The following is a 26,299-nucleotide window of genomic DNA, read 5'->3' as shown; positions in this document are numbered from 1 at the left end:
TCTGTGGACTGGTTTTCAACTCCATGTGAGACTCAGGAAATGCCTTCCAAATTTCGGAGTTTTCAGAACTCTCACTCTCCATCAATGTGTCCCCGTGTGTGTCTTTCCCTGTTGGCTTTGATCTTTCCTGACAGATCTGACCCCTGACCTTGACCCTTATCAGCCGGAGTGGAGAACATAAAATAAAAATCCAACGCCGCTGCCACAAAGACCTCTGCTTCGGTGACCACTGTTACGGTTGCTGTTACCACAGCGACACTAATTGTTTGTTCAATTAAATCGGCTGCAAATCGGCTCAAAACTGATAGGTTTTCTGGGAGCTAGGATTTATCCACAGAGCCAAACAGAGTGGTCAGGGCAGGGAGAGGGAGTGGGCTGGGTGACAGGGTGCACAGACCACACACACAAACACACCAGGAGTGGTTTGGCGCATACTGTACGTACATTCTGCAGTGCATCCTGCTGGTACTGTGAGAGCTGAGACTCAGAGTGGTAGAAACCCTTCCTCAGACACTTCAGATCACCACTGTTAGTCTGCTGAGAGAGAGAGAGAGAGAGAGAGAGGAGAGAGAGAGAGAGAGAGAGAGAGAGAGAGAGAGAGAGAGAGAGAGAGAGAGAGAGAGAGAGAGAGAGAGAGAGAGAGAGAGAGAGAGAGAGAGAGAGAGAGAGAGAGAGAGAGAGAGAGAGAGAGAGAGAGAGAGAGAGAGAGAGAGAGGAGAGAGAGAGACAGAGAGAGAGAGAGAGAGAGTGAGAGAGAGAGAGAGAGTGAGAGAGAGAGAACACATTTAGAGGAGTAGACAGTGCACACAGAAGGCCAAGAGGAGAATATGATCTGCTGATCTCCTCAGAAGTTGAGAAGTTGAGAGGATGATGCTCAGGATTGCCCATAGGCCATTTTAGGACACCTTGTAAGACAGCAGTCAGTTCAGTTCAGTTCACTTATACCCTGTCTATCTTATCACTGAAAATGGCCAGCATGTGTTTTGAATCCTCCTGCCTGGGATACAATAAATGGCATCGCTCTGCCTCAGGACACTGTGACGTTGGTTAGCTGCCTTTTAAAATAACAGAGAGAAGATAAAGGGTATATAGAAAGAAAAACACAAACTGCGCCCTTGGGGATACAACGGCTTTTGAGAGGATTGGCCTCTTTTTTACAGAGTGCAGTGTGTGTGTGCGTATGTGCGTGTGTATCTATCTGTGCAGGGCAGTAAGGTCACTGTGATGACACCCTTGTGAGTTAAAGAGTGTTAAAGAACAGCTGCGTCATAAAGAGAGGTCATTCCCAGGTGAGTTGAGGTCAGAGATCAAAGGTCAGTTTCCCTCAGTACCCATACAGGACTCTTGAAGTACCACAGACTGGTTTAATTAGATTCCATACTGAGAGTTATCAAGATATCAGGATCTGTTCTGAACTATTCAGTGTTTTGCATTTATCCACCGCTCACAGCAACCCTTCAGTTCAGCTAGAAAACACTCCTTATGGTTAGGCTCCATGCCAGGTCTGTGCTACCTGCTACCCTAAAGGATGGATTATGTGTTCTCTTTGAGGGTTTTATGTTCTCTTTGTGTGGAGCGTAGAATCCCCATCCATAACGGATCAACATGTTGCCAGCCAAACACACAGAACGGTCGTCTTTGGGGCTATCGCAGCAGTACAAAAGCCCTGTGTAATCTTTCTGAGTGTGTTTGTGTCACTGCCTGGGCCCCTCAGAGGCTGTGTGTGTGGTGTGTGTGTGTGTGTGTGTCTTTCTATCTCAGTCTCAGTCTCTCAATTTAAAGGGCTTTATTGGCATGGGAAACATACAGTATGTTTATCTTGACAAAGCAAGTGAAATAGATAATAAACAATCAGAAATTAACATTATACTTACAAAAGTTTTTAAAGAATACATACATTTCAAATGTTATATTATGACTATGTAAAGTGTTGTAACACTGCAAATATTGAAGTACAAAAGGGAAAATAGATTAACATAAATATAGGGTGTATTTCCAATGGTGTTTGTTCTTCACTGGTTGCCCTTTCTTGAGGCAACAGGTCACAAATCTTGCTGCTGTGATGGCACACTGATATTTCACCCAATAGATATTTAAGTTGATCAAAACTTGATTTGTTTTCGAATTCTTTGTGGGTCTGTGTAATTTGAGGGAAATATTTGTCTCTAATATGGTCATACATTTGGCAGGAGGTTAGGAAGTGCAGCTCAGTTTCCACCTCATTTTGTGGGCAGTATGCACATAGCCTGTCTTCTTTTGAGAGCCAGGTCTGCCTACGGCGGCCTTTCTCAATAGCAAGGCTATGCTCACTGAGCAAAGCTTTCCTTCATTTTGGGTCAGTCACAGTGATCAGGTATTCTGCCACTGGGCCAAATAGCATTCCATTTTGCTCATTTTTTTTTTTGTGTAAATTCTTTCCAATGTGTCAAGTAATTATATTTTTGTTTTCTCATGATTTGGTTGTGTCTAATGGTGTTTCTGTCCTGGGGCTCTGTGGGGTCTGTTTGTGTTTGTGAACAGAGCCCCAGGACCAGCTTGCTTAGGGGACTTTTCTCTGGGTTCATCTCTCTGTAGGTGATGGGTTTGTAATGGATGGTTTGGGAATCACTTCCTTTTAGGTGGTTGTAGAATTTAACAGCTCTTTTCTGGATTTTGATCATTAGCAAGTTTCCTTCTAATTCTGCTCTGCATGCATTATTTGCTGTTTTAAGTTGTTTTTGCAGAATTCTGCATGCAGTCTCAATTTGGTGTTTGTCCTATTTTGTGAATTATTGGTTGGTGAGCGGACCCCAGACCTCACAACCATAAAGGGCAATGTGTTCCATAACTGGTTCAAGTATTTTTAGCCAGGATGTCGAATGTTATGTTCCTTTTGATGGAGTAGAAGGCCCTCAGATCCTTCATAGCTTTGTGGAAGTTACCTGTGGCGCTTATTTTTAGGCCGAGGTAGGTATAGTTTTTCCTGTGTGCTCTAGGGCAACGGTGTCTAGATGGAATTTGTATTTGTGGTCTTAGCAACTGGACCTTTTTTGGAACACCATTATTTTTGTCTTAATAAGATTCACTTAGGGCCCAGGTCTAACAGAATCTGTGCAAAAGATCTATGTGCTGCTGTAGGCCCCAGAATTTTAGGCAAACAATTGCAGCGCTCCAATGGATAGCAACTGTCGTCGAGTCCAACACCTCGGACAAGCTCACTTTTGAAACTCATCACAGCCATTCAGGGAATTACAAAAACAGAGTTTTCATCCCAAAATTAATTGTTTAAATGGCTAAATAATTTAACAGTGCACCAGCGGTACTTGCTTCTGTGATTCTTGAAATGCAGAACCCAAAATTATACTTTTTGTTACATTTTTGTTACATTGTTTGCTAGCACAGCTGGTTAGCTCTGTCTTATTGACCAACCAACATTGCTAACGCTAGCTAGCTAGCTAGCCAGTTAATATAATTAGTTTTTTTCTAAATGTACTGTATGTTAGCTAGCTAAGTTAGCCATGTTATGAATACAACTCTCATCTGCTGTCGACATCAGGATACGATTTGAGAGCACTAGTTAGCTCTAAAAGTGGTTAGTAACTTTGGCTGCATGCTGACAGTGCATTCAGAGCCATCCAGTGGCTAGCCACATTACAACCAAAGACAGTATAGTATGAAGATAGGCAGAAACTGCTTCTCCAATAGAAATCCTCGTTTACACTTGTAGGTGATGTCATGGTGACGTTGGCTAGCTAAGCTCATGCATAGAAAAACATGTGTGTAGCGGTCGTCTCTCGCCGAACTGCGCATGTGCTGACCATCAAATCAAAGGCACTCCTTCGACATTAAGTTGTTTTTGACGAAAAACGAAAATGTGTCAGTTTGTCACTTTCATGAGGTTGGAGTAATAACAAGTTCAACTACTTAAGACATTGGCTGGAATCTAGGTTGTGTCTTTAGATTTCAAGACAATTAACAACTAAGGAAGAATTGTTCACTTCTCTCATTGACTTCTCAAACCCCAAAGCCCGATCTGGTTTGCTTGGTCTGTTTCGCAAGCGTTTCTGGAAGTCTCGCGCTGTTGCACCTCTGGGTTTAGAAACTCTGTGCTACAACCTTACTTTTTACCAGGTTCCCATGAAGCAATTGTAATGACAGTCCACCACAACACACCAGAGCGTCTCCTGATTAGCAAGGGGTTGTCTGTGTTTAATTTCATTTTGTATTAAAAACACAGTTTGAGATCTTTGTGAGGAGATTTCGCCAGTGGTTAGAAGGGGGAATTGGGCTTCCCGGGGAAATGTTGTCAGAGGTTGCAACAGTAACCAAGGGGGTGGCATTTGGGGACACAGAACTATTCTATTCACCTCTAGCTGATGTCATAATGATGCTCCCTCTGGTTGTAACAATGTTACTAAAACTCTTTACTACTCTGAGTGCACTCTCTTCCCTGTAGCATCCATCTCTCTCGGGTATGTACTTTAGTGTGTATGTGTGTGCATTCATGTGTGAGTAAATGTGTGTGAATCTGTGTGTATGTGTTCTAAGATCTCCTAGTAGAGAGTAGAGATGGTACAAGTGTGTGCGTGTGTGCGTACATGCATGCGTGTGTGTGTTCTTGTTGTTGCTCCTCACGGATTCCTTTCATGTGAAATCAGACCCCAGACAGAATGGCAATGAGAAGCAATGAAACATTCATCTCATGACTGAATTCTCTTGCTCTCCCATCATTTATCCCAATCCATTATTAAAGCTCACTTTCACTGTGATGCTGAATTATTCACTTACCCATATCATCCCAGCAGGTAGAAACAAGCTCCCTCTCTCTCCCTCCCTCTCTCTCTCCCTCCCTCTCTCTCTCCCTCCCCCTCTCTCTCCCTCCCTCTCTCTCTATATCTCTCCATCTCCCCTATGTACCCGATTACTTGGCAATATTTAGCTTTCGCTATTCACTCCCACTACATCTCTCTCATTCTCTGTTTGTACTTTGAAAATGAAACTCTCGTCACTGCTGCCTTCTCTGCCTCTCCCACAAGAGAGTTTAGGTTTGAGAAAGTGAGAGTGGGAGACATTAAGAGGAAAGAGAGAGGGCGAAGAGAGTGAAAATTGAAAAACAGAGCGGTGATAGTTTTCACCATGGTAACATACAGTAGCTGCAGAGTTTTACCTGTGATAGAAGCTGCATGTTGTCATCCTCCAGGATGCGGACCTTGGTCTCCAGTTGCCTGATGTAGTTGGAAGACGTATCTGGAAGAAAAGAGGTAGAGATAACATAATGTAAAAGAATGTCAGTCAGTCCCACTGATCCAAGGCCTGTCTCACATCAATGACAGTGTCCCAAACGGTACCCTATCCCCTTTATAGTGCACTACTTTTAATAGGGCTTTGGTCAAAAGTAGTGCACTATATAAGGAATAGGATGCAGCCTCTGTCAAATCTAAACCACATGTCTGAAACCGTGACACATTCCTACACCTCTCACCAACCCATACACACAGGTGTCCATTCTGGCTCTGAAACACAGCTTCACTCCAGTCTCTGCTAATACCAATTAGGCTGTGTTTAATGTATTCTGAGTTGGGCTCTGGGTCCCTCTGTTTGTGTGATGCTCAGCAGTCGTCTCAGCCTTAATCCCCCACCAGCTCTATTGTTGACTCTCCCATGAGGATTATGTTGTGTCTAGAGCTCCAGTAATCCTAAAATTACTCCTGTAAACTGCTGATACCCAACACTCAATACCAGATTGCACAACTATATACTTTAGAGAGATCTACATCCAATACATCAACCAAAGGAATTCTGGAATTCTTCAGTGGCACGAAAACATATTGGTTTTTATTATTTAAATGGGGACTGTATCAGCAATGGCAGTGATTGTTAGGCTCTACTAACACACACACACACACACACCCTCTCTTTCTCTCTCTCTGCATAAGCATGCTCTATCATCCGTCTCAGTAGTTACCTTAATGAGAGGGGAGGCCCTGTAGAGGTGTGTGTGTGTGTGTGTGTGTGTGTGTGAGAGACGACCATGGTGATGACTGAAACTTAGTAAGAGGGGATCTCTCTGCCCTACACAGGAACACACCTGTTCCTCCATATCGCCCTCCGAAGGGGAGAGAGAGAGAGAGAGAGAGAGAGAGAGAGAGAGAGAGAGAGAGAGAGAGAGAGAGAGAGAGAGAGAGAGAGAGGAGAGAGAGAGAGAGAGAGAGAGAGAGAGAGAGAGAGAGAGAGAGAGACCAATGCCAAGGTGACTAATGGTCTAGCTGGTAGACATAAAGATGTGAAGGCCGTGATACAAGCCAGAGTTCATCTCATTTACCATATAACCTCTGACCTTATGACTAGTAAATCACAAAAATCCAGTTTACGTTCTTGCTGGACAAGGGATGAGTCCCAAATGGCACCCCATTCCCTATATAGTGCATTGCTTTTGAACAACCTAGGTAGTTGACTGCTGTGGCTAGCCGAAAAGGACACATTTTGAAAGTTGGATCATCTTATCCTTTGAGACTTTAAAGTGTTCTTACACTATGATTTTGAACATTCAAAGCAACTGGGAAACGTCCATGGCAGGCATTGTTGTAACCTTAGCTTGCTACATAACTTATGAGTGATATGAAGCACGAGCACCACCACCAGTCAGCCTACACCACTGTGCACACACCCATCGTTACTATGACAACTAGCGTAGCCATGTCAGCAAATGACTGCTGTCGGAACAGACACAAATACGATTTGGTCACTTGTAACTTGCTGTTTGGACAGTCAGTATTCCCAAAACGGATTTGAAAAACCAAACTTATTTGAGCATTAAGGCATACAGTGTGAACAAAGCTTAACTGAAAGGTTGCTGGGTCGAATCCCCGAGCCGACAAGGTGAAAAATCTGCCGATGTGCCCTTGAGCAAGACACTTAATCCAAATGTTTCCTGTAAATCGCTATGGATAAGAGCATCTGCTAAATCTGTAAGTCGCTCTGGATAAGAGCGTCTGCTAAATGACTAAAATGTAATGTAATGTAAATGGCTAAAATGTCAAATGTAAAAAATTTAAATGGAATAGACACTTGTATCTAATCCACCACCAGGTGTCAGTATATTACACATAGAACAGGGGTGTCAAAGTCAAATGGACGGAGGGCCAAATAAAAAAATTAGCTACAAGCCGAGGGCCGGACTGTTCGAATGTTCATTGAACATTTTTTAAATGACGCATATAGTCTAGTGAACCTAATTGAACCTACTGAAAACCTAACAAATATATTCCAATATGATCAGATAAATAAAGCAATATTTTCTTATGGCTCTGTCAGTAATCTTTAATTTTCAACAGACACAAAAGACAAATTAAAGACAAATTTCCTTTATATAAAAATCCCCATAACATGAACATTAAATGAAAGAAACCGGTATTCAAGGCACCATCAGTAGCCTATATTTTCTATTTTAGCAAAAGTGGGCTAAATTTACTTCAAAGAAAAAAACAATAATAGCAATTTTCTATCATCCACTCAACTGAAATATTTTAAAAATATAATTGGATTGAAATACAATAAAATAAAGTGCAAAAATCTATTAATCAAAAACAACACTTTGTTTAAGGAGAAGTAACATGCGGTGATTCAAACCTTTGGCTCTGATAAAGTTAACTGTGCGCGTGATGATGCTCATTACATGCTCCATTTTCAAGGCTTTACCGCACAACGCTTCCTGGTGTATGATACAATGATAAGCTGTCAGCTCACCTGTCGCGTTTTCCTCTTGCATCTTTTCCCGTATCTTCGCCACCAGTCCGCTCCTGTGTCCACACATCGCAGGTGCTCCGTCGGTTGTCAAACCCACGAGTTTTTCCCAAGGCAGCTCCATCTCATTTACACATCTTGACACCTCTTCATACAAATCATGCCCCGTAGTTGTGCCATGCATAGGACGTAAAGCCAAAAACTCCTCTGTCACGCTTAGGCTGGAGTCCACTCCGCGGATGAAAATTGACAACTGGGCAATGTCAGAAATGTCGGTGCTCTCATCCACAGCCAAGGAATATGCAATGAAATCTTTTCCCTTTTTCACAAGCTGCTCTTTTAGATTGATGGACAACTGGTCTACTCTCTCGGCAATGGTGTTTCTGCTCAGACTCACATTTAAAAAGAGTTGCCTTTTTTCTGGGCAAACTTCGTCACAAACTTTAATCATGCAGTTTTTGATGAAATCCCCCTCCGTAAATGGCCGGGCTGATTTAGCGATCTCTTCTGCCAAAATAAAACTGGCCTTGACAGCAGCCTGGCCTTGTGATTTGGCTTTTTTGAACAGAGCCTGTCGAGATTTGAGGCCTCGTTTTAATTCCTCTGCCTTTTGTAGCCTTTGTTCCATGTCCATATTCTTGTTTTTGTCCGCGTGTTTCGTTTCATAATGTCGTCTCAGATTATACTCTTTCAGTACCGCCACACTTTCTCCACACAGAAGACACACAGGTTTTCCAGCTACCTCCGTGAACATATACTCCGACTCCCACCTTGTTTGAAACCCCCGGTTCTCAGTGTCCACCTTCCGTTTTGCCATTTTTGATGGGTATCTGAAAGTTAATTTTACTGTGATGCTGACGACTGCTGTGCCAATAAATATTGAAATGAAGCAGCCTACTGCTCGGTGCGTCACCGTTGCATTGTGTGAAATGTAGTATTGGTGCGTGTAAAAGATCTGCGGGCTGCCGGCTTGCTGCGGTCTGCGGGCCGGTTCTAATAATAAATCAAGATCATCCCAGGGGCCGTAAAAAACCTTCTCGCGGGCCGGATGTGGCCCGCGGGCCTTGACTCTGACATATGTGACATAGAACCAATGACAGAGCCCAGTCATTAATGGCCATTAGACTGGCTGTCTGTTACTGACTGTCTCTGTCTCAGCTGTGAGAAGAGAGGCACAGACAGACAGATACAGTAGTGATTAACTTGATTCATCCCCCAGTGAATGACGTAATGGTGTTTTCATAGTAAAATCCACAGAGTGGAGAGAGAGAGAGAGAGAGAGAGAGAGAGAGAGAGAGAGAGAGAGAGAGAGAGAGAGAGAGAGAGAGAGAGAGAGAGAGAGAGAGAGAGAGAGAGAGAGAGAGAGAGAGAGAGAGAGAGAGAGAGAGAGAGAGAGAGAGAGAGAGAGAGAGAGCTCCTGTAAGCCGCTTTGCCTTTTTTGTGACCCTCTAATCTAACTACAGTAGAACTGCTCTAGTCAGCTGACCTGTCCTGTACCCTGCGGCCAGCTCCAAAGCCGATAACTTCAGACAGGCAGGCTAGCAGGCCGGCTAGCAGGTGTAACAAGGGGTTAAACCCTACAGATAGACCTTGGGCCAGTGGGTAACCAGGGGTTAAACCCTACAGATAGACCTCGGGCCAGGGGGGTAACCAGGGGTTAAACCCTACAGATAGACCTTGGGCCAGTGGGTAACCAGGGGTTAAACCCTACAGATAGACCTCGGGCCAGGGGGGTAACCAGGGGGCAACCAGGTAGTAACCAGGGGAGAGCTTCAAGTTCCTCTGTGTCCAAATGTTATACATTTTTTACCTCCTGTTTCAGGAAGTGATGTCAGTGAGTACTGCCCCTATATATAGGACCTTCCACCCCCACCTGGGATATGGATGCCTGATGAAGACCTAAGGGTCGAAACGTTGTTAGAAATAAATATCACCTGGGAGCATGAGCAGCAGTGTGCTGCGTTTTCCTTTCTGTTTTACATTTACATTTACATTTTAGTCATTTAGCAGACGCTCTTATCCAGAGCGACTTACAGTTAGTGAATACATATATATTTTTTTGGGTCTTTTTTTTGTTTTGTTTTTTCAAACTGGTCCCCCGTGGGAATTGAACCCACAACCCTGGCGTTGCAAACGCCATGCTCTATCAACTGAGCTACATCCCTGGCAGCCATTCCCTCCCCTACCCTGGACGACGCTGGGCCAATTGTGCGCCGCCCATGAGTCTCCCAGTCGCGGCCGGCTGCGACAGAGCCTGGATTCGAACCAGGATCTCTAGTGGCACAGCTAGCACTGGTCCACAAACACGCGCACAGTCGTGAAGAAGGCGCGACAGCACCTATTCCCCCTCAGGAGGTTGAAAAGGTTTGGCATGGGCCCTCAAATCCTCCAAAACTTCTACAACTGCACCATTGAGAGCATCTTGACTGGCTGCATCACTGCTTGGTATGGTACCAGCACCGACCTCGATCAAATGGTGCTACAGAGGGTGGTGCAGACAGCCCAGTACATCACTGAGGCCGAGGTCCCTGCCTCCAGGATCTCTATATCAGGCGGTGTGAAAGGAAGGCCCAGAAAATCATCAAAGACTCCAGCCACCCAAGCCATAGACTGTTCTCTCTGCTACCGCACGGCAAGCGATACCGGTGCATCAAGTCTGACACCAACACTGACACTCCAACACACACACACACACACACACACTCACATACTTAATTTGCTCACACACACATAACATGCACACACATTTACATTCAATCCTCATATACGCTGCTGCTACTCTGTTTATCATATATCCTGATGCCTAGTCACCTTACCCCTATACATATCTACCTCTATCACTCCAGTAACGCTGCACATTGTAAATATGGTACTGGAACTGACCCTGTATATAGCTTCTTACTTTCTCGTGTTCTTATTTCTTATTTCTTGTGTGTTTTTGTTCTACCTTATGTTATTTTTACTACTACATTGATAATGATTACTGCATTGTTGGGTTTAGAGCTCGCAAGAAAGACATTTCACTACTTGTGTACGTGACATTAAAACTTGAAACATAACCATTGGGTAAACCCTAGAGATAGACCTCCAGTTATGGAATCAATTTAAATCAAATGAGGTCACCTCGCCTCCCCCACTACTCCTGCCATTTAAAAAACCCTAGTCAAAAACGACTCCTACTCTACCTCTGGACACACGCACACGCACACGCACACACACACACACACACACACACACACACACACACACTCACTTTGAGACTATCACATAAGGATACTGTACACATCTTCATAGCAGCCTCCCTTACAGCAGTCCAATAAAGGAGAAGGCCCTGAGCTCAGTGAGGTGAACTCACTCAGGAATGATTTCAATTACAGTGAGGGGGGAGGTAGAGCATGGGCCCTGGAAACACACACACACAGACACACACTTTTGTCCACACACACACTTGCAGCTGCAAGGTAGACCCAGTAATGATTTCAATTACAGTACATTGTAGGTGGAGTTAAGACTAGAGAGGCTAGTGGGGAAGGGAAAACACACTCACTCACATGGACACACACACACAGGGGCCGGTGGGGCAGGCAAACAATGCTGTATTGTTAAGCTCCACTCTGTCTGTTCACAGGGTCACTATAGTAACCTGACCTGGCCTGACTCTAAGGCCATAAGGTTCTGATGACTGAGTCCTGGGCCCGGTTGCATAAAGCATCTTAAGTGTTTCTCTTTCTCTTAAGGGTTTACCTTAAGGAATATTTTTCCCTTACCTAAAGGAATTGTTTAAGGGTGTTGCATAGAGCGCCTCAAACATTAGGTAAGGGCATAATTTAAGAGGTTTTACCACAGATAGAACAATGAGACAGATATTTCACCAGATGTATAAATGTGAAGCATCAGCTTGGCGTTTCCACTCACTACCAAATATGGTAGTGAGAGGAAGCCCACTAGCCAGCAGTGGGAGAAGATGGAACGAGATGGATTTTGGCCTATGTTCAGAAATGTTTCTCATCTATGAAACATTTGATCTCAATACAGTTTTCTGTTCCTAAAACTGGAATCTATAACGAACAGAGTGGACAAGGTTTTGTAGACTTGACCCTTTGCAAAAGTTTTTAAAAATTGCGTTGTTTAGAAGGAGTGCAAAAGCGAATTGAGTTATTGCACCCACACATTTCACAGAGGAGGCGTTCCCTAACAAAAATATGTAGATGTTGCTAGATCGCGCCAATAGGTTCTCGCTAGGTCGTGCTTGGCTCTGCCGACCTCCTTGCTTGTTCTGCCCACTTTGACTCATTTGTTCCTATTGGAAACGACAGGCTGTGGTCTATCTTGGTTTAGTATAAAATATTTGGTTTTATGGTAGTTTGAAGGCATCTAGGCAGAAAGAGTATCTGGTTACCATGGAGACGACCTGATTCACTGAATGAACGTCTCGTCAAAGATCTCACATTTATTTTGGGAGATCGCAAAATATAACTTCTACATTCAAGACAGGAGAAACCAAATGATTCAGAATATAATAAACATGTTTATTTTAGTTACTTTCTTCTCAACTGGTTTCTATTACTTTCTAGCATGTCAAGCTAACTTACGGAGTAGGTAGCTAGCTAGCCAGCTAGCTTTGTAGCCATGGATTGTGTGTGTACCTTCCATTGTTTAGCTGGTGGATGTTTCCTTTTGAAACCAGGGCAGAGGAAAGCAATATATTCACCTCCACAAATACTGTTTACATTGATATCCATACTGAATGAAGCACTTAAGGGACCTCGTGGACAACCCTTAACTTTTTCACTTAATTTAAGGAGGACATTTGCTTAAAATGTTTTGTACAACTAACTTAAAGTTAAGGAAACTTTACGGGAAAAGATAAGGGGGGCTCAGTTGGTAGAGCATGGCGCTTGCAATGCCAGGGTTGTGGGTTCGATTCCCACGGGGGGCCAGTATAATAAATAAATGCATGCACTCACTAACTGTAAGTCGCTTTGGATAAGAGCCTCTGCTAAATTACTAAAATGTAAAATGTAAAATGAACTTAAGATGTTTTATTCAACCAGGCCCTGGCACTACACAAGCCCTGCACAAGCCCTACACAAGCCCCACACAAGTTTACACAAGCCCTACACAGGCCCTACACAGGCAATACACTAGCCCTACACTTGCCCTGCACAGGCCCTACACAGGCCTTACACAGGCAATACACAGGCCCTACACAGGCCTTACACAGGCCATACACAGGCAATACACAGGCCCTACACTGGCCCTACACAGGCCCTACACCGGCCCTACACAGGCCCTACACAGACCCTTTCGGAGGACGCTTGGCTCATAAACTTCGCCTCTCCCAAGTCCGTACAGGAGTTGCAGCGATTGGGGAGAAAAAGGGGTAAAAAGTACCAAAAAATAATAATAATAATTAAAACATTAAAATAAACACAAGCCACACACACACACTCACACTCCCTAAGGGACCTGACCTGGTGGGACCTGACCTGGACTGAAAGCCATAACACAGACATAAAATGTGCACCCTGCAGGGCTGTTAAGGTCAAACACACACAGACACACATACACACGACCATTGACACACACACGGCAACGCCCAGTTACATAAACTGCATTACAGAACAACATCATAAATGGTAGGCTAACTGTGTTCTGCACCATGGCCTACTAAATCAAATGAATGACTTATTCTGGAGGACACAGCCTGTCTCTGGACACAGACAATGCTGACCACAGGAGAGGAGAGGAGGGCATCCTAGAATTACAGTCCGTCAGCAGCTGTCCACTTCCTGCTAACTCTTATGGATGGGTTGTGCCCTCTGCTCTGTCCCAGACACAGACAAGGTAGAGGCTGCTGGAGACAGAGGTGCAGAGGGGCTGTCTGAATCAGGTGTCATAGGGTGGGGGGGGGGGGGACAGTGACACTATATACTGTATGTATATAGATTTGTATTCCGGTCTCTGACATTGCTCATTCTGATATTTCTTAATTTCGTACATTTTCTGGATTATGCATGTATTGTTGTTTTATTTTATTGCTTGGTATTACTGCACTGTTGGAGCTAGAAACATAAGCTGCATTTCGCTGCACCTGCGATAACATCTGCAAATCTGTGTACGTGACCAATAAACTATGATTTGATTTGACTATAGGCTGCTGGAGAGAGGGGTGCACAGTATACCAGCTCATCATTCACAGTATACCAGCTCATCATTCATAGTATACCAGCTCATCTTTCACAGTATGCCAGCTCATCATTCATAGTATACCAGCTCATCATTCACAGTATACCAGCTCATCATTCACAATATACCAGCTCATCTTTCACAGTATACCAGCTCATCATTCACAGTATACCAGCTCATCATTCATAGTATACCAGCTCATCTTTCACAGTATACCAGCTCTTCATTCACAGTATACCAGCTCATCATTCATAGTATACCAGCTCATCTTTCACAGTATACCAGCTCATCATTCATAGTATACCAGCTCATCATTCATAGTATACCAGCTCATCATTCATAGTATACCAGCTCATCATTCACAGTATACCAGCTCATCATTCATAGTATACCAGCTCATCATTCATAGTATACCAGCTCATCATTCACAGTATACCAGCTCATCATTCACAGTATACCAGCTCATCATTCATAGTATACCAGCTCATCTTTCACAGTATACCAGCTCATCATTCATAGTATATCAGCTCATCATTCATAGTATACCAGCTCATCATTCATAGTATACCAGCTCATCATTCATAGTATACCAGCTCATCATTCATAGTATACCAGCTCATCATTCATAGTACACCAGCTCATCATTCATAGTATACCAGCTCATCATTCATAGTACACCAGCTGTACTCAGAAGTGGGGGAATAGGGATGATAGTGTGTGTGTGTGTGTGTGGGGGGGGGGGGGGAAAGATTTAGGGAGGAATGAGAGAAGCTAGATAATGTAATGTGGGGGAGTATTCACACGTTGTTTGGTTAATATACACACACCATCACACTCACAGTCTGTGGATGGAGGTGGTTAAGGTGATGGAGTGTCTGCTTACACTACACGCCCCATGTGGAGACCAGTGTTAGTAAACACTCCCCCTCTACACTGCTCTACAGGACTGAGAACCATGGAGGAGGAGAGGTAGAGGGAAAGAGAGAGCAAGAGAAAGAAAGATGGAGAGAGAGTTCGAGGGAAGGAGAGGGGAAAACATGCCCCTGTGCATCCATCCCTTCACAGAGCCGCTGCTGTCACTATCAATCTCTGTTTGAGCCAAAGGGGTAAGTTGAGCCACCCTTGTTTCTAGGAAACCATACATAAAATGAATCATTTGACCAAATATTTTGGACGAAGTCATCATTTCTGAAGGAAGAAGTCTGAAGGAAGAAACCACATGGAAAGAGTGGTAAGCAAGTTGGGCCCAAAAACAGATTTTCACCAAGTCAAATTAATTTATTGTGTTAGGGGTTTCATGGTGCTATAAGCTTCAATATGAGATCCTAAGCCTAGCATGAAAGTGCATCATTGTAGCTGTGTGGGCTAATATAGTTAAACTGTTTGCCTTGGGGTAACTTGAGCCAATGGTTGAGCCAATGACAAGTAGAGCAAATTGAAGTGTTTTCTTCCCAGGTGTAATGCAAGGCATTATCTCTGGGATATGAGGTAACAACAGGGCCTGGCCTATGTTAAAAATGTTAAAAAAATAAAAGTACAAAGTGTTTGTTAGGTGTTAAGCCTGTGTTAAAATACGCTTAAAATGATTAAAAGACTAAAAAAGCTATTGTGTTGAATTGTGTTCAGAATATAAAAAATAAATATAGACATGGTTTTAAAAATGAAAGGTAGTGGTAATATTTCATTCAGTACATACATGTGTAAGCGGTTTAACTTACCCTATACCTGGGCTAAGTTGTGCCAAGAGAACACTTTTGAGGGACAAGCTATTTTTTCAAAACTGTAATGTTTACATTAATTCTGATTACTTCCAGGGACACACATCATCCTGAAATATATGTAGATATTGTCTCTTTGTTAGAAATAATATTATATTTCCCTTGAGTGATGATGAATGTAAAACATGGCTCAATTTACCTGACTCTCCCCTAATGAGGCACAGCACTGAGTTAGAGCACGCACACACATACACACACAGCTATGACACTCCTCTCCTCTCCTCTCATACCCTCAAAGATACACACACACCAACACACAAACAAACACACACACAAACACACACACACAGACACACATCAACACACAACGACACACACACAGACACACACCAATGCCACGTGGAAGGAGGCAACCTGACACCTAATCTTATAGCGCCTCCCTCCCTATTTTTCATAATGCACCACTAAACCCACACAAAAACTGTGTTACTCTGCTATTTGAATAGATTTCCATGAGAGACAAGTGCTCCTGTGTGTGTTTATGTACCTACATCTGATGCTCCTGTGTTTGTGTATCTAGATGTAAGCTCATGACGCCGCTTCAGGGAACATGCAAATTCCAGCCACGTCTCCAGCTACAGGATGTTTGCTTCCGAGTACGTACATTGCCCTTGACCACAAATTACATCACCTGATAGCTTGAGTCCTAAGGGCACCTTAGTTAATTGCATTTCTCATTTAGCTAGTCAAAATCTAACACTAACACACTGCTCATAAGCGTGCTCTGACATCCATCTCTGTAGTTTCCTAATAAGGAGGGGGGAGGGGTGGGTTAGCGAAGCAGAGGGTATAGAGAGCAATCATTTCATCCAAACTGCTCGCGCACATCAACGAGCGTCTGCGTAGCCAGGCGCTATAATATAACTTTGTTTTTAGGAGCATATACCCACATGGGTGATTGAAAGATGAACTGAGGTCCACACTTCAGTCCAGTTGGTGGTGGTAATGCACCTTAAAGTTGGTTGCCAACTGCCATATAAAGCCAACAGAAGAAGAAGAAGAAATTACTAGAAACTAACTAGGTTTCCCCTTTTATCTGTGGATTAATTGTCGGAGTAGAGAACACATGATTTTGCGTTGACTCAAAATGAGTAAAAATTCTACAAAGATCCAGAAAAAAAGGACCTTGTGCATTTCAGGTAAAATAACAACCCAATGTTTATATCCCAGGACAAATTAGCTAGCAACAGCAAGCTAGCTAGCTAAATGTCTATTAATGTTTAATGTGTTTCGACCTGTCCCCAAATTAATACAGTTGGTTCAGAGTTCGTTTTGATATTTCAACCTGCATGTCCTGATCGCTTCTGGTGTGGATGGACAAAATCAACATGCGCGAGATGGCTAACGTGGATGCACGCGCGTGCCCGGTCTAGTTGGCCAAAGCCTATGGAAAAAGTTAATGTTTTTTTTGTAGTATTTAAATTTTCAAAAATGCTGAAAATAAGGTCTGTGGTAAACACAGGCTTGGGAGATCTTATACGTTTTGTTCTATGAGATCATCTTCATCAGTTAACGTCACTTCTAGTGAATTTTGAAGCATTTATGTAATCAAAAGAAATACTTCATAATTCATAATGTGGTCCTCTGTAGCTCAGCTGGTAGAGCACGGCGCTTGTAACGCCAAGGTAGTGGGTTCGATCCCCGGGACCACCCATACACAAAAATGTATGCACGCATGACTGTAAGTCGCTTTGGATAAAAGCGTCTGCTAAATGGCATATTATATTATTATTATTATTATAATGGTCATGTTAACTGTAGAGTTCAGTACAGTACAGTACACTAGGGTTCAGTACAGCACAGTAAAGTAGGGTACAGTAGGGTACAGTAGGGTACAGCAGGGTACAGCAGGGTACAGTAGGGTACAGTAGGGTACAGCAGGGTACAGCAGGGTACAATAGGGTACAGTAGGGTACAGTAGGATGCAATAGGGTACAGTAGGGTACAGTAGGGTACAGCAGGGTACAGCAGGGTACAGCAGGGTACAGTAGGGTACAGTAGGGTACAGCAGGGTACAGTAGGGTACAATACAGTACAGTAAGGTACAGCAGAGTTCAGTACAGTACACTACAGTAGGGTACAGTAAGGGAAGATAAAACATTGTGCGGCCCTGACCACCATGACAACTTGGCTACAACGAAGACAGATTGTCTTTCTACCCGTTAGGCTACTCAGTGTCTGGTCAAGCAAGATAACTCTAGTTCCCAAGGTTCAGCAGCAGTGGCCATCTGATATTTAACCAACGTCACCCGTCTCTCCTGCTCTAGGATCCAGACCTGGTGCATGTTAGACACCTCTATGTTACCTAGAAAGGCTTTATCTACAGTCTTTCTACAGTCTGCATTGTTGTGTACATACAATACATACCTTCATGTGTCAGGTTAGGTTTAAATCCCCTGTGTTATTTAGCAGCATTTAGTAACCCACCAATCCATCCATCCATACCTGACCACATCTCATCACAAACAGAACTAGAATAGCACTATAGGTCTGTCCCTGGTTGATATGTCTCTTTATAGTTCTACAATGAGGGAAGACACTTCTACTATTGAATTGAGCTGTTGTCAGAAGGGTCCCATTTGGGACACATCCAATGAGTGTTAGCATAATCTTGGTCCCAGGTCAAGCTTAAGGCTAACTGGCTTTAGATGGGAAACAGCCATTTTATCCCACTGTGTTTTACACATACAGACTCTGGCTAAAAGCTGTACGCATCTTACAGAGCAAAGTAGTTGATTAGCTGTTGCTGTTTCACCACTATAAATCTACTGTACATTTACAGCTCTCTACTAGCCTGGTCCCAGATCAGTGTGTGCTGTCCTGCAAGACAGCACAAACAGATCTGGGACCAGGCTAGCTTTCTATTATTACAACGGCTGAAATGTAGCCTTCAATAGCACAAAGTGCCCCACTCCAAAGATGTGCTAAATATTTGTATTTACAACCAGTCCAATCATTGAGAATAAAAGTATTATTGAGTGTGTAAACTGTAGCTAAAGCCCTGCAGGTACTTTTCCACAGTGACAACATCCCAGACTGTTTGTTACAGTATGTGAACTACACCAAAGACGTTGTGTACTAACTCTGCCATAGCAGCATCATAAACACAGCTAGCTAAAGCAAACACAGTCTGTCCAAAGTTTAAAGTCAGCCCTGGGCTTTTGTCTTTAGTGCAGGTAAAGAAGTATGTGTACACACACACACACACACACACACCACAACACACACACACACACACACACAGAGAGAGAGAAGAGAGAGAGAGAGAGAGAGAGAGAGAGAGAGAGAGAGAGAGAGAGAGAGAGAGAGAAGAGAGGAGAGAGAGAGAGAGAGAGAGAGAGAGAGAGAGAGAGAGAGAGAGAGAGAGAGAGAGAGAGAGAGAGAGAGAGGAGAGAGAGAAGAGAGAGAGAGAGAGAGAGAGAGAGAGAGAGAGAGAGAGAGAGAGAGAGAGAGAGAGAGAGAGAGAGAGAGAGAGAGAGAGAGAGAGAGAGAGAGAGAGGAGAGAGAGAGAGAGAATTCATCACAGACCAGGTATAGCAGAGCCTAATCAACAGCAGTGCTAGAAGCGGCCATTTGTTAGGGTCAATCCCTCTACAAATTTTTCAGGACCATGGTTTTAAATCCCCCTGGACGGAGCAGACATGTGAGGACACACACTCGGAGTCAGGGAGAAACTGTGTGCATGTCTCACACAATGACTAAGTGACTGGAGGCTTGTTTATAAGGTCAAGTTTGAAGGTGTAATTACTTCTAAATGACAGAGTGCCAGGGTCTATAATCTAGGTCTACTTTTCCAACCCATAGGTGTTAACAGGGCTACAATTACCAGTTGTGAGTTGCCAAATACCTTGGTACATAAACACCTATGGGTGTTTATGTGGAGTAAAGTTGTTTGGAGTAAAGTAGTGTGGAGTAAAGTATTGCCTCAAGGCCTTCTTCCTTCTCCCTGTTGCACCATTCAAAGTTGAAACACAGTTGAACAAATAGGCCTCAGTTGGCTGGCCTCACACAGGACTTGAATAAACAGTGGAATAAACAGTGGAATAAACAGTGGAATAAATACGACGGCTGGGCTGAGAGCGATCGTCGGGGAAACAATGTGGAGAGGAGATAGATGGCATACCAAGGCATTGATAAGGATGTCTCCTAGCAACAAGCCTCACTGTTTGACTCCAGGGCCTGGCTACTCTTTAGTTCTAGTGGATTCCTCTGCTGCGTTCCATATTGATTCACTGTGTGTGTGTGTATGTGTGTGTGTGTGTGTGTGTCACACCACAGCCCTGCTGGCTAGAGCTAACGTCACTCAAAGAACAGGGCATCATTACCAACACGGGCTCAATGATCTTACACATGGAATATTACAAGGAAAATGTAATTGAAGCCACTAGAAAAGTCTGTTTTATTTGTGTGGCTTCTGTGGTTTCAGTTTATATCTAAATAACAGTGAAAACTGCTTAAAATGATTAAAGTTTCTCTAAATCCTCAAATTAGACATTATGAAATCAGGAAAAAAGGCATTTACTTCCACTGTGATAAATGTCATTTCCATGACAAGGATAATCATCAGACTAATACCAGAATGGATGACAGTAGACTTTGGTTTCATAACTGGGCAGAGACGAGGGAAAATACTACAGACATCCTCCGATGAAAATTCGACCCAGACTGAGAGAAAGAGAGAGAGTGAAAGACAGAAAGACGGAAAGAGAGGAAGACAGAAAGACAGAAAGAGAGGAAGACAGAAAGGGAGAAAGAGAGGAAGACAGAAAGACGGAAAGAGAGGAAGACAGAAAGGGAGAAAGAGAGGAAGACAGAAAGGGAGAAAGAGAGGAAGACAGAAAGGGAGAAAGAGAGGAAGACAGAAAGGGAGAAAGAGAGGAAGACAGAAAGGGAGAAAGAGAGGAAGACAGAAAGGGAGAAAGAGAGGAAGACAGAAAGGGAGAAAGAGAGGAAGACAGAAAGGGAGAAAGAGAGGAAGACAGAAAGGGAGAAAGAGAGGAAGACAGAAAGGGAGAAAGAGAGGAAGACAGAAAGGGAGAAAGAGAGGAAGACAGAAAGGGAGAAAGAGAGGAAGACAGAAAGACAGAAAGAGAGGAAGACAGAAAGGGAGAAAGAGAGGAAGACAGAAAGACGGAAAGAGAGGAAGACAGAAAGGGAGAAAGAGAGGAAGACAGAAAGGGAGAAAGAGAGGAAGACAGAAAGGGAGAAAGAGAGGAAGACAGAAAGGGAGAAAGAGAGGAAGACAGAAAGGGAGAAAGAGAGGAAGACAGAAAGGGAGAAAGAGAGGAAGACAGAAAGGGAGAAAGAGAGGAAGACAGAAAGGGAGAAAGAGAGGAAGACAGAAAGGGAGAAAGAGAGGAAGACAGAAAGGGAGAAAGAGAGGAAGACAGAAAGGGAGAAAGAGAGGAAGACAGAAAAGGAGAAAGAGAGGAAGACAGAAAGACAGAAAGACAAAGACAGAAAGAGAGGAAGACAGAAAGGGAGTAAGAGAGGAAGACAGAAAATGAGAAAGAGAGGAAGACAGAAAGACAGAAAGAGAGGAAGACAGAAAGACAGAAAGAGAGGAAGACAGAAAGACAGAAAGAGAGGAAGACAGAAAGACAGAAAGAGAGGAAGACAGAAAGGGAGAAAGAGAGGAAGACAGAAAGACAGAAAGAGAGGAAGACAGAAAGACAGAAAGAGAGGAAGACAGAAAGGGAGAAAGAGAGGAAGACAGAAAGGGAGAAAGAGAGGAAGACAGAAAAGGAGAAAGAGAGGAAGACAGAAAGGGAGAAAGAGAGGAAGACAGAAAAGGAGAAAGAGAGGAAGACAGAAAGGGAGAGGGAGAATAAGAGGAAGACAGAAAGAACAACATAGAAGGAAAATGACCTATTTCTATCAGAAAGGATATATCAATGCTCTAAACTGCATGGGTAACGTGAGCGGTGAGCATCATGGGTTGGACCAACATTAGCCTAACTTGCGTATGTCTAATACTTATGGGGGTTAAGGTTAAATCTGTCTTCTTTCTCTGGGGAATAACTAGTAACTGTTAATAATAATTATCCTGGACAAGTATCCAGTCTCCCCCTGGAAGAGTAAAGTGTCCTCCCTGAAACAGAGAGAGTCTGTGGTACTTGGGGACATGGGATAAGATTTTGTTCCTGACCCAAAAAAATTATCAACCCCCCCAGAAAAATCCATTCAATATAATCCACATAATAATTCACATTTCCTGTTGGTGCAGGACTCCTTGTGGCGGGCCGGGCGCCTGCAGGCTGTCGTCAGTTGTACGGTGTTTCCGCCGACACATTGGTGCAGCTGGCTTCCGGGTTAGGCGGGCGGGTGTTAAGAAGCGCGGTTTGGCGGGTCATGTTTCGGAGGACGCATGACTCGACCTTTGGCTCTCCCGAGCTCATTGGGGAGTTGCAGCGATGAGACAAGATTGCAATTGGATATCACGAAATTGGGGAGAAATAGGGGGTAAAATACACAAAAAATATATCCAGTATATAATGATATTGGGTTAAGTGCCTTGCTCAAACAGATTTTTTCACCTAGTCAGCTCGGGGACTCAAACCAGCGACCTTTCGGTTATTGGCCCAACGTTCTTAAACATTAGGCTACCGGCCGCTCATAAAATGAAGTGCTTTGAAAGGCTGGTCATGGCACATATCAACTCCATCATCCCAGAGCCACTCCAATTTGATTACCACCCCAACAGATCCACAGACGACGCAATCTCAATTGCACTCCACTCTGCCCTCTCCCACCTAGAAAAGAGGAATACCTATGTGAGGATGCTGTTTATCAACTACAACTCAGCCTTCAACACCATAGTCCCCTCCAAGCTCAGGATCCTGGGACTGAACATCTCCCTCTGCAACTGGATCCTGTACTTCCTTATGAGTCACCCCCAGGCAGTGAGGGTAGGCAACAACACCTCCGCCACACTGACCCTCCACACGGAAACCCCCCAGGGGTGTGTGCTTAGACCCCTTCTATACTCCCTGTTTACCCAACGACTGCGTGGCCACGCACGACTGCAACTCCATCATCAAGTTTGCTGACGACACGATAGTGGTTGGCCTGATCACTGACAGCGATGAGACGGCCTACAGGGAGGAAATCTGGTAGCGTGGTGTTAGCACGACCAAGGAGGTAGGGGAGGGGGAGGGTCAAGAGCTTCAAGTTCCTCGGTGTCCAGATCACTTAGGATTTAACATCAGAGCATCGGGTCGCGGAGCAACAGGCTCCGAAATAGATTCTTTCTGCAGGCCATAAGGCTGTTGAATAGCATAAGGCTGTTGAATAGCATAAGGCTGTTGAATAACATAAGGCTGTTGAATAGCATAAGGCTGTTGAATAGCATAAGGCTGTTGAATAGCAATAAGGCTGTTGAATAGCATAAGGCTGTTGAATAGCATAAGGCTGTTGAATAGCTAACTACCCCTGCCCTCCTGCCCTCCCTCTCTCCCACAGACTGTCTGCACTGACTACGTGGTCCTTTGTAGCTCAGTTGGTAGAACATGGTGCTTGTAATGCCAGGGTAGTGGGTTTGATTCCCGGGACCACCCATATGTAAAATGTATGCACGCATGACTGTAAGTTGCTTTGGATAAAAGTGTCTGCTAAATGGCATATATTATTACCTGCACAGACTCTTTGCCCATCCTCAGGTCTCTACCACTCAGCCACATTCACTACTGACACCTCATAAATACACTCACTCATTACCATGCACGCTCCACATACGCTGCTGCCATAATTGATTGATTGATCATAATGATTAATATTACCATTAGTTGCTGCTATATTGTTTATTAGGATTATTAGTATTGATCTGCTACCAGACACTTTTATCCCTGTTTACATGTACATTACTTCCTCAATCACTCCAGTACTCGTGCACATTGGAATACGGTACTGGCACTGCACTGACCTGTATATTAGACCTGTGTATCAGACCTGTATATTAGACCTGTATATCAGACCTGTATATCAGACCTGTATATTAGACCTGTATATTAGACCTGTATATTAGACCTGTATATCAGACCTGTATATCAGACCTGTATATCAGACCTGTATATTAGACCTGTATATTAGACCTGTATATCAGACCTGTATATTAGACCTGTATATCAGACCTGTATATCAGACCTGTATATCAGACCTGTATATTAGACCTGTATATTAGACCTGTATATTAGACCTGTATATTAGACCTGTATATTAGACCTGTATATTAGACCTGTATATCAGACCTGTATATCAGACCTGTATATTAGACCTGTATATTAGACCTGTATATTAGAGCTGTATATTAGACCTGTATATCAGACCTGTATATTAGACCTGTATATTAGACCTGTATATCAGACCTGTATATCAGACCTGTATATTAGACCTGTATATCAGACCTGTATATCAGACCTGTATATTAGACCTGTATATCAGACCTGTATATTAGACCTGTATATTAGACCTGTATATTAGACCTGTATATCAGACCTGTATATTAGACCTGTATATTAGACCTGTATATCAGACCTGTATATCAGACCTGTATATCAGACCTGTATATTAGACCTGTATATCAGACCTGTATATCAGACCTGTATATTAGACCTGTATATCAGACCTGTATATCAGACCTGTATATCAGACCTGTATATTAGACCTGTATATCAGACCTGTATATCAGACCTGTATATTAGACCTGTATATCAGACCTGTATATTAGACCTGTATATCAGACCTGTATATTAGACCTGTATATTAGACCTGTATATTAGACCTGTATATTAGACCTGTATATCAGACCTGTATATTAGACCTGTAAATAATGTTTATTTTCTTTTTTTTCTTCTCTCACATTTCACGTGTTTTATTTCTTATCTATATTACTACCTCTATTGTGCATTGTTGGAAAAGAGCTCGCAAGTTAAGCCTTTCACTGTACTATTTAACACCTGCTGTATCCTGTGCATTTGACAATAACACTTGAAACTTGAGAAATGCAGAGAGGTTAAGCCTCTATAAAATGTTAATTCTGGTAGATACTCTGCATGGTGTCATAAACCAGAAGCATTAGAGAGGCCGCCTGGGCTATATCTTACACAGAGAAACCTTTGCCCTCGGCCCCTGCCTAACCCTGTAGCCTAACCTGTGTTTGTGTGTGCCTGTGTGTGCGTGTGTGTGTGTGTGCGTGTACCCTAACCCTGCATCCTAACCCTACCTAGTAACCCTGTCTCATCTAAGGGCCTCCAGGCAGGAGAGGTTAGCCTGAGAGGTTAGCCTGAGAGATTAGCCTGTAAGGTTAGCCTGAGAGGTTAGCCTGAGAGGTTAGCCTGTGAGGTTAGCCTGAGAGGTTAGCCTGAGAGGTTAGCCTGTGAGGTTAGCCCCCCGCGCTAAAATAGCTCCTGTGACAGTGGAACTATGAGGTACGGCGTCGTCCAAAATAAAATCCCTCAATTGAGTAGAGAGAGAGACAGTTTTGAAAGTTTTGGCTAGTTTCTCCAGTCTATGCGTGTGTCAGTCCTGGCGTTAGCTAGCCCATGCTCAGGGTCCTGTAGTGCTGTAGTAGGGTGATGTGAACTGATGCTCCTATTCACCCATTTGAAGAGCCCCCAACCCCTTTCTCTGCAAAACAATAGTGTCGGACAGATGGTCCAGGCAGACCCAAGCAAGGCTCACAAGCATTTGAATACAAGCATTTCTACATTTCTATTCTGATGCCACACACAGCCTTTCTGTCCATGAGACTGACAGAGTCGAAGATTTGACAGAGCGGCAGAGCTGGTGGGATTAAGAGATTGGTCAGATCAAACCAAGAGGCCAACTACAGGCTCAGAAGAAGAAGCCAATCGTGTTTTTTGTTGTTATTAGCTTCCTTCATACTTCACACCAGACACATCTCTGCTCCGTCCAAGGGGATTTAAAACCATGGTCCTGAAAAATGTGTAGAGGGATTGCTCCTAACAAATGGCCACTTCTAGCACTGCTGTTGATTAGGCTCTGCTATACCTGGTCTGTGATGAATTCTCTCTCTCTCTTTTTTCAGACAGACAGACACAGTCTAGTCATAAAGTGTTAGTGCTTACTGAAAACACGTCACTGTCATCCATTAGCCACTAGTGGAACGCTTGGCAATTTATGTGCATCAGAATGACATTAAAGACATCTATAAATAAATCCCTTAACAGACAGTCTGTCACATCTAAATGGAGGATTTGGGCCTGGTGACTGCATGGTGAGGTTATTCAACTCATTGACCCGGGGAGGTTAGTCATCTATCCACATACTTACATAACAGGTTTCTCCTGCACTGCTCTGACCTTTGTCTCTCCTCTCGCTCTGTCTGGCTGCATTGTTTTAAGGGAAAAGACAAACTCTGTGAAACCACACGTCTGAATATGCCACACCCTCTGGGGTTAGAAGATAAGCCAGCCGTCTCTCTCTCTCTCTCTCTCTCTCTCTCCTCTCTCTCTCTCTCTCTCTCTCTCTCTCTCTCTCTCTCTCTCTCTCTCTCTCTCTCTCTCTCTCTCTCTCTCTCTCTCTCTCTCTCTCTCTCTCTCTCTCTCTCTCTCCTCTCTCTCTCTCTCTCTCTCTCTCTCTCTCTCTCTCTC

At 43.6% G+C, this 26,299-nt stretch overlaps 1 protein-coding gene across 3 annotated transcripts in view; it reads right to left on the bottom strand.

Annotated features, from left to right (window-relative positions):
- LOC311102778 (coiled-coil domain-containing protein 85C-A-like) overlaps positions 1 to 26,299 on the bottom strand; it is a 53,362-nt gene that overhangs the window by 14,597 nt on the left and 12,466 nt on the right. The window contains exons 2-3 of one of the 3 annotated variants that reach the window (XM_084144189.1): positions 5,147 to 5,226; positions 445 to 537 (exon numbers count right to left, since the gene is read on the bottom strand). In XM_084144189.1, the coding sequence (XP_084000315.1) occupies positions 445 to 537; positions 5,147 to 5,226 (173 nt within the window). The remainder of the gene's footprint in view (positions 1 to 444; positions 538 to 5,146; positions 5,227 to 26,299) is intronic. The other 2 variants (XM_084144190.1, XM_084144191.1) reach the window with 2 other exon arrangements.

This window comes from Coregonus lavaretus, assembly GCF_964263955.1.
Source record: "Coregonus lavaretus genome assembly, chromosome: 27".
NCBI classification, from domain to species: domain Eukaryota; kingdom Metazoa; phylum Chordata; class Actinopteri; order Salmoniformes; family Salmonidae; genus Coregonus; species Coregonus lavaretus.
This window is presented reverse-complemented; position numbering and strand designations above follow the sequence as displayed.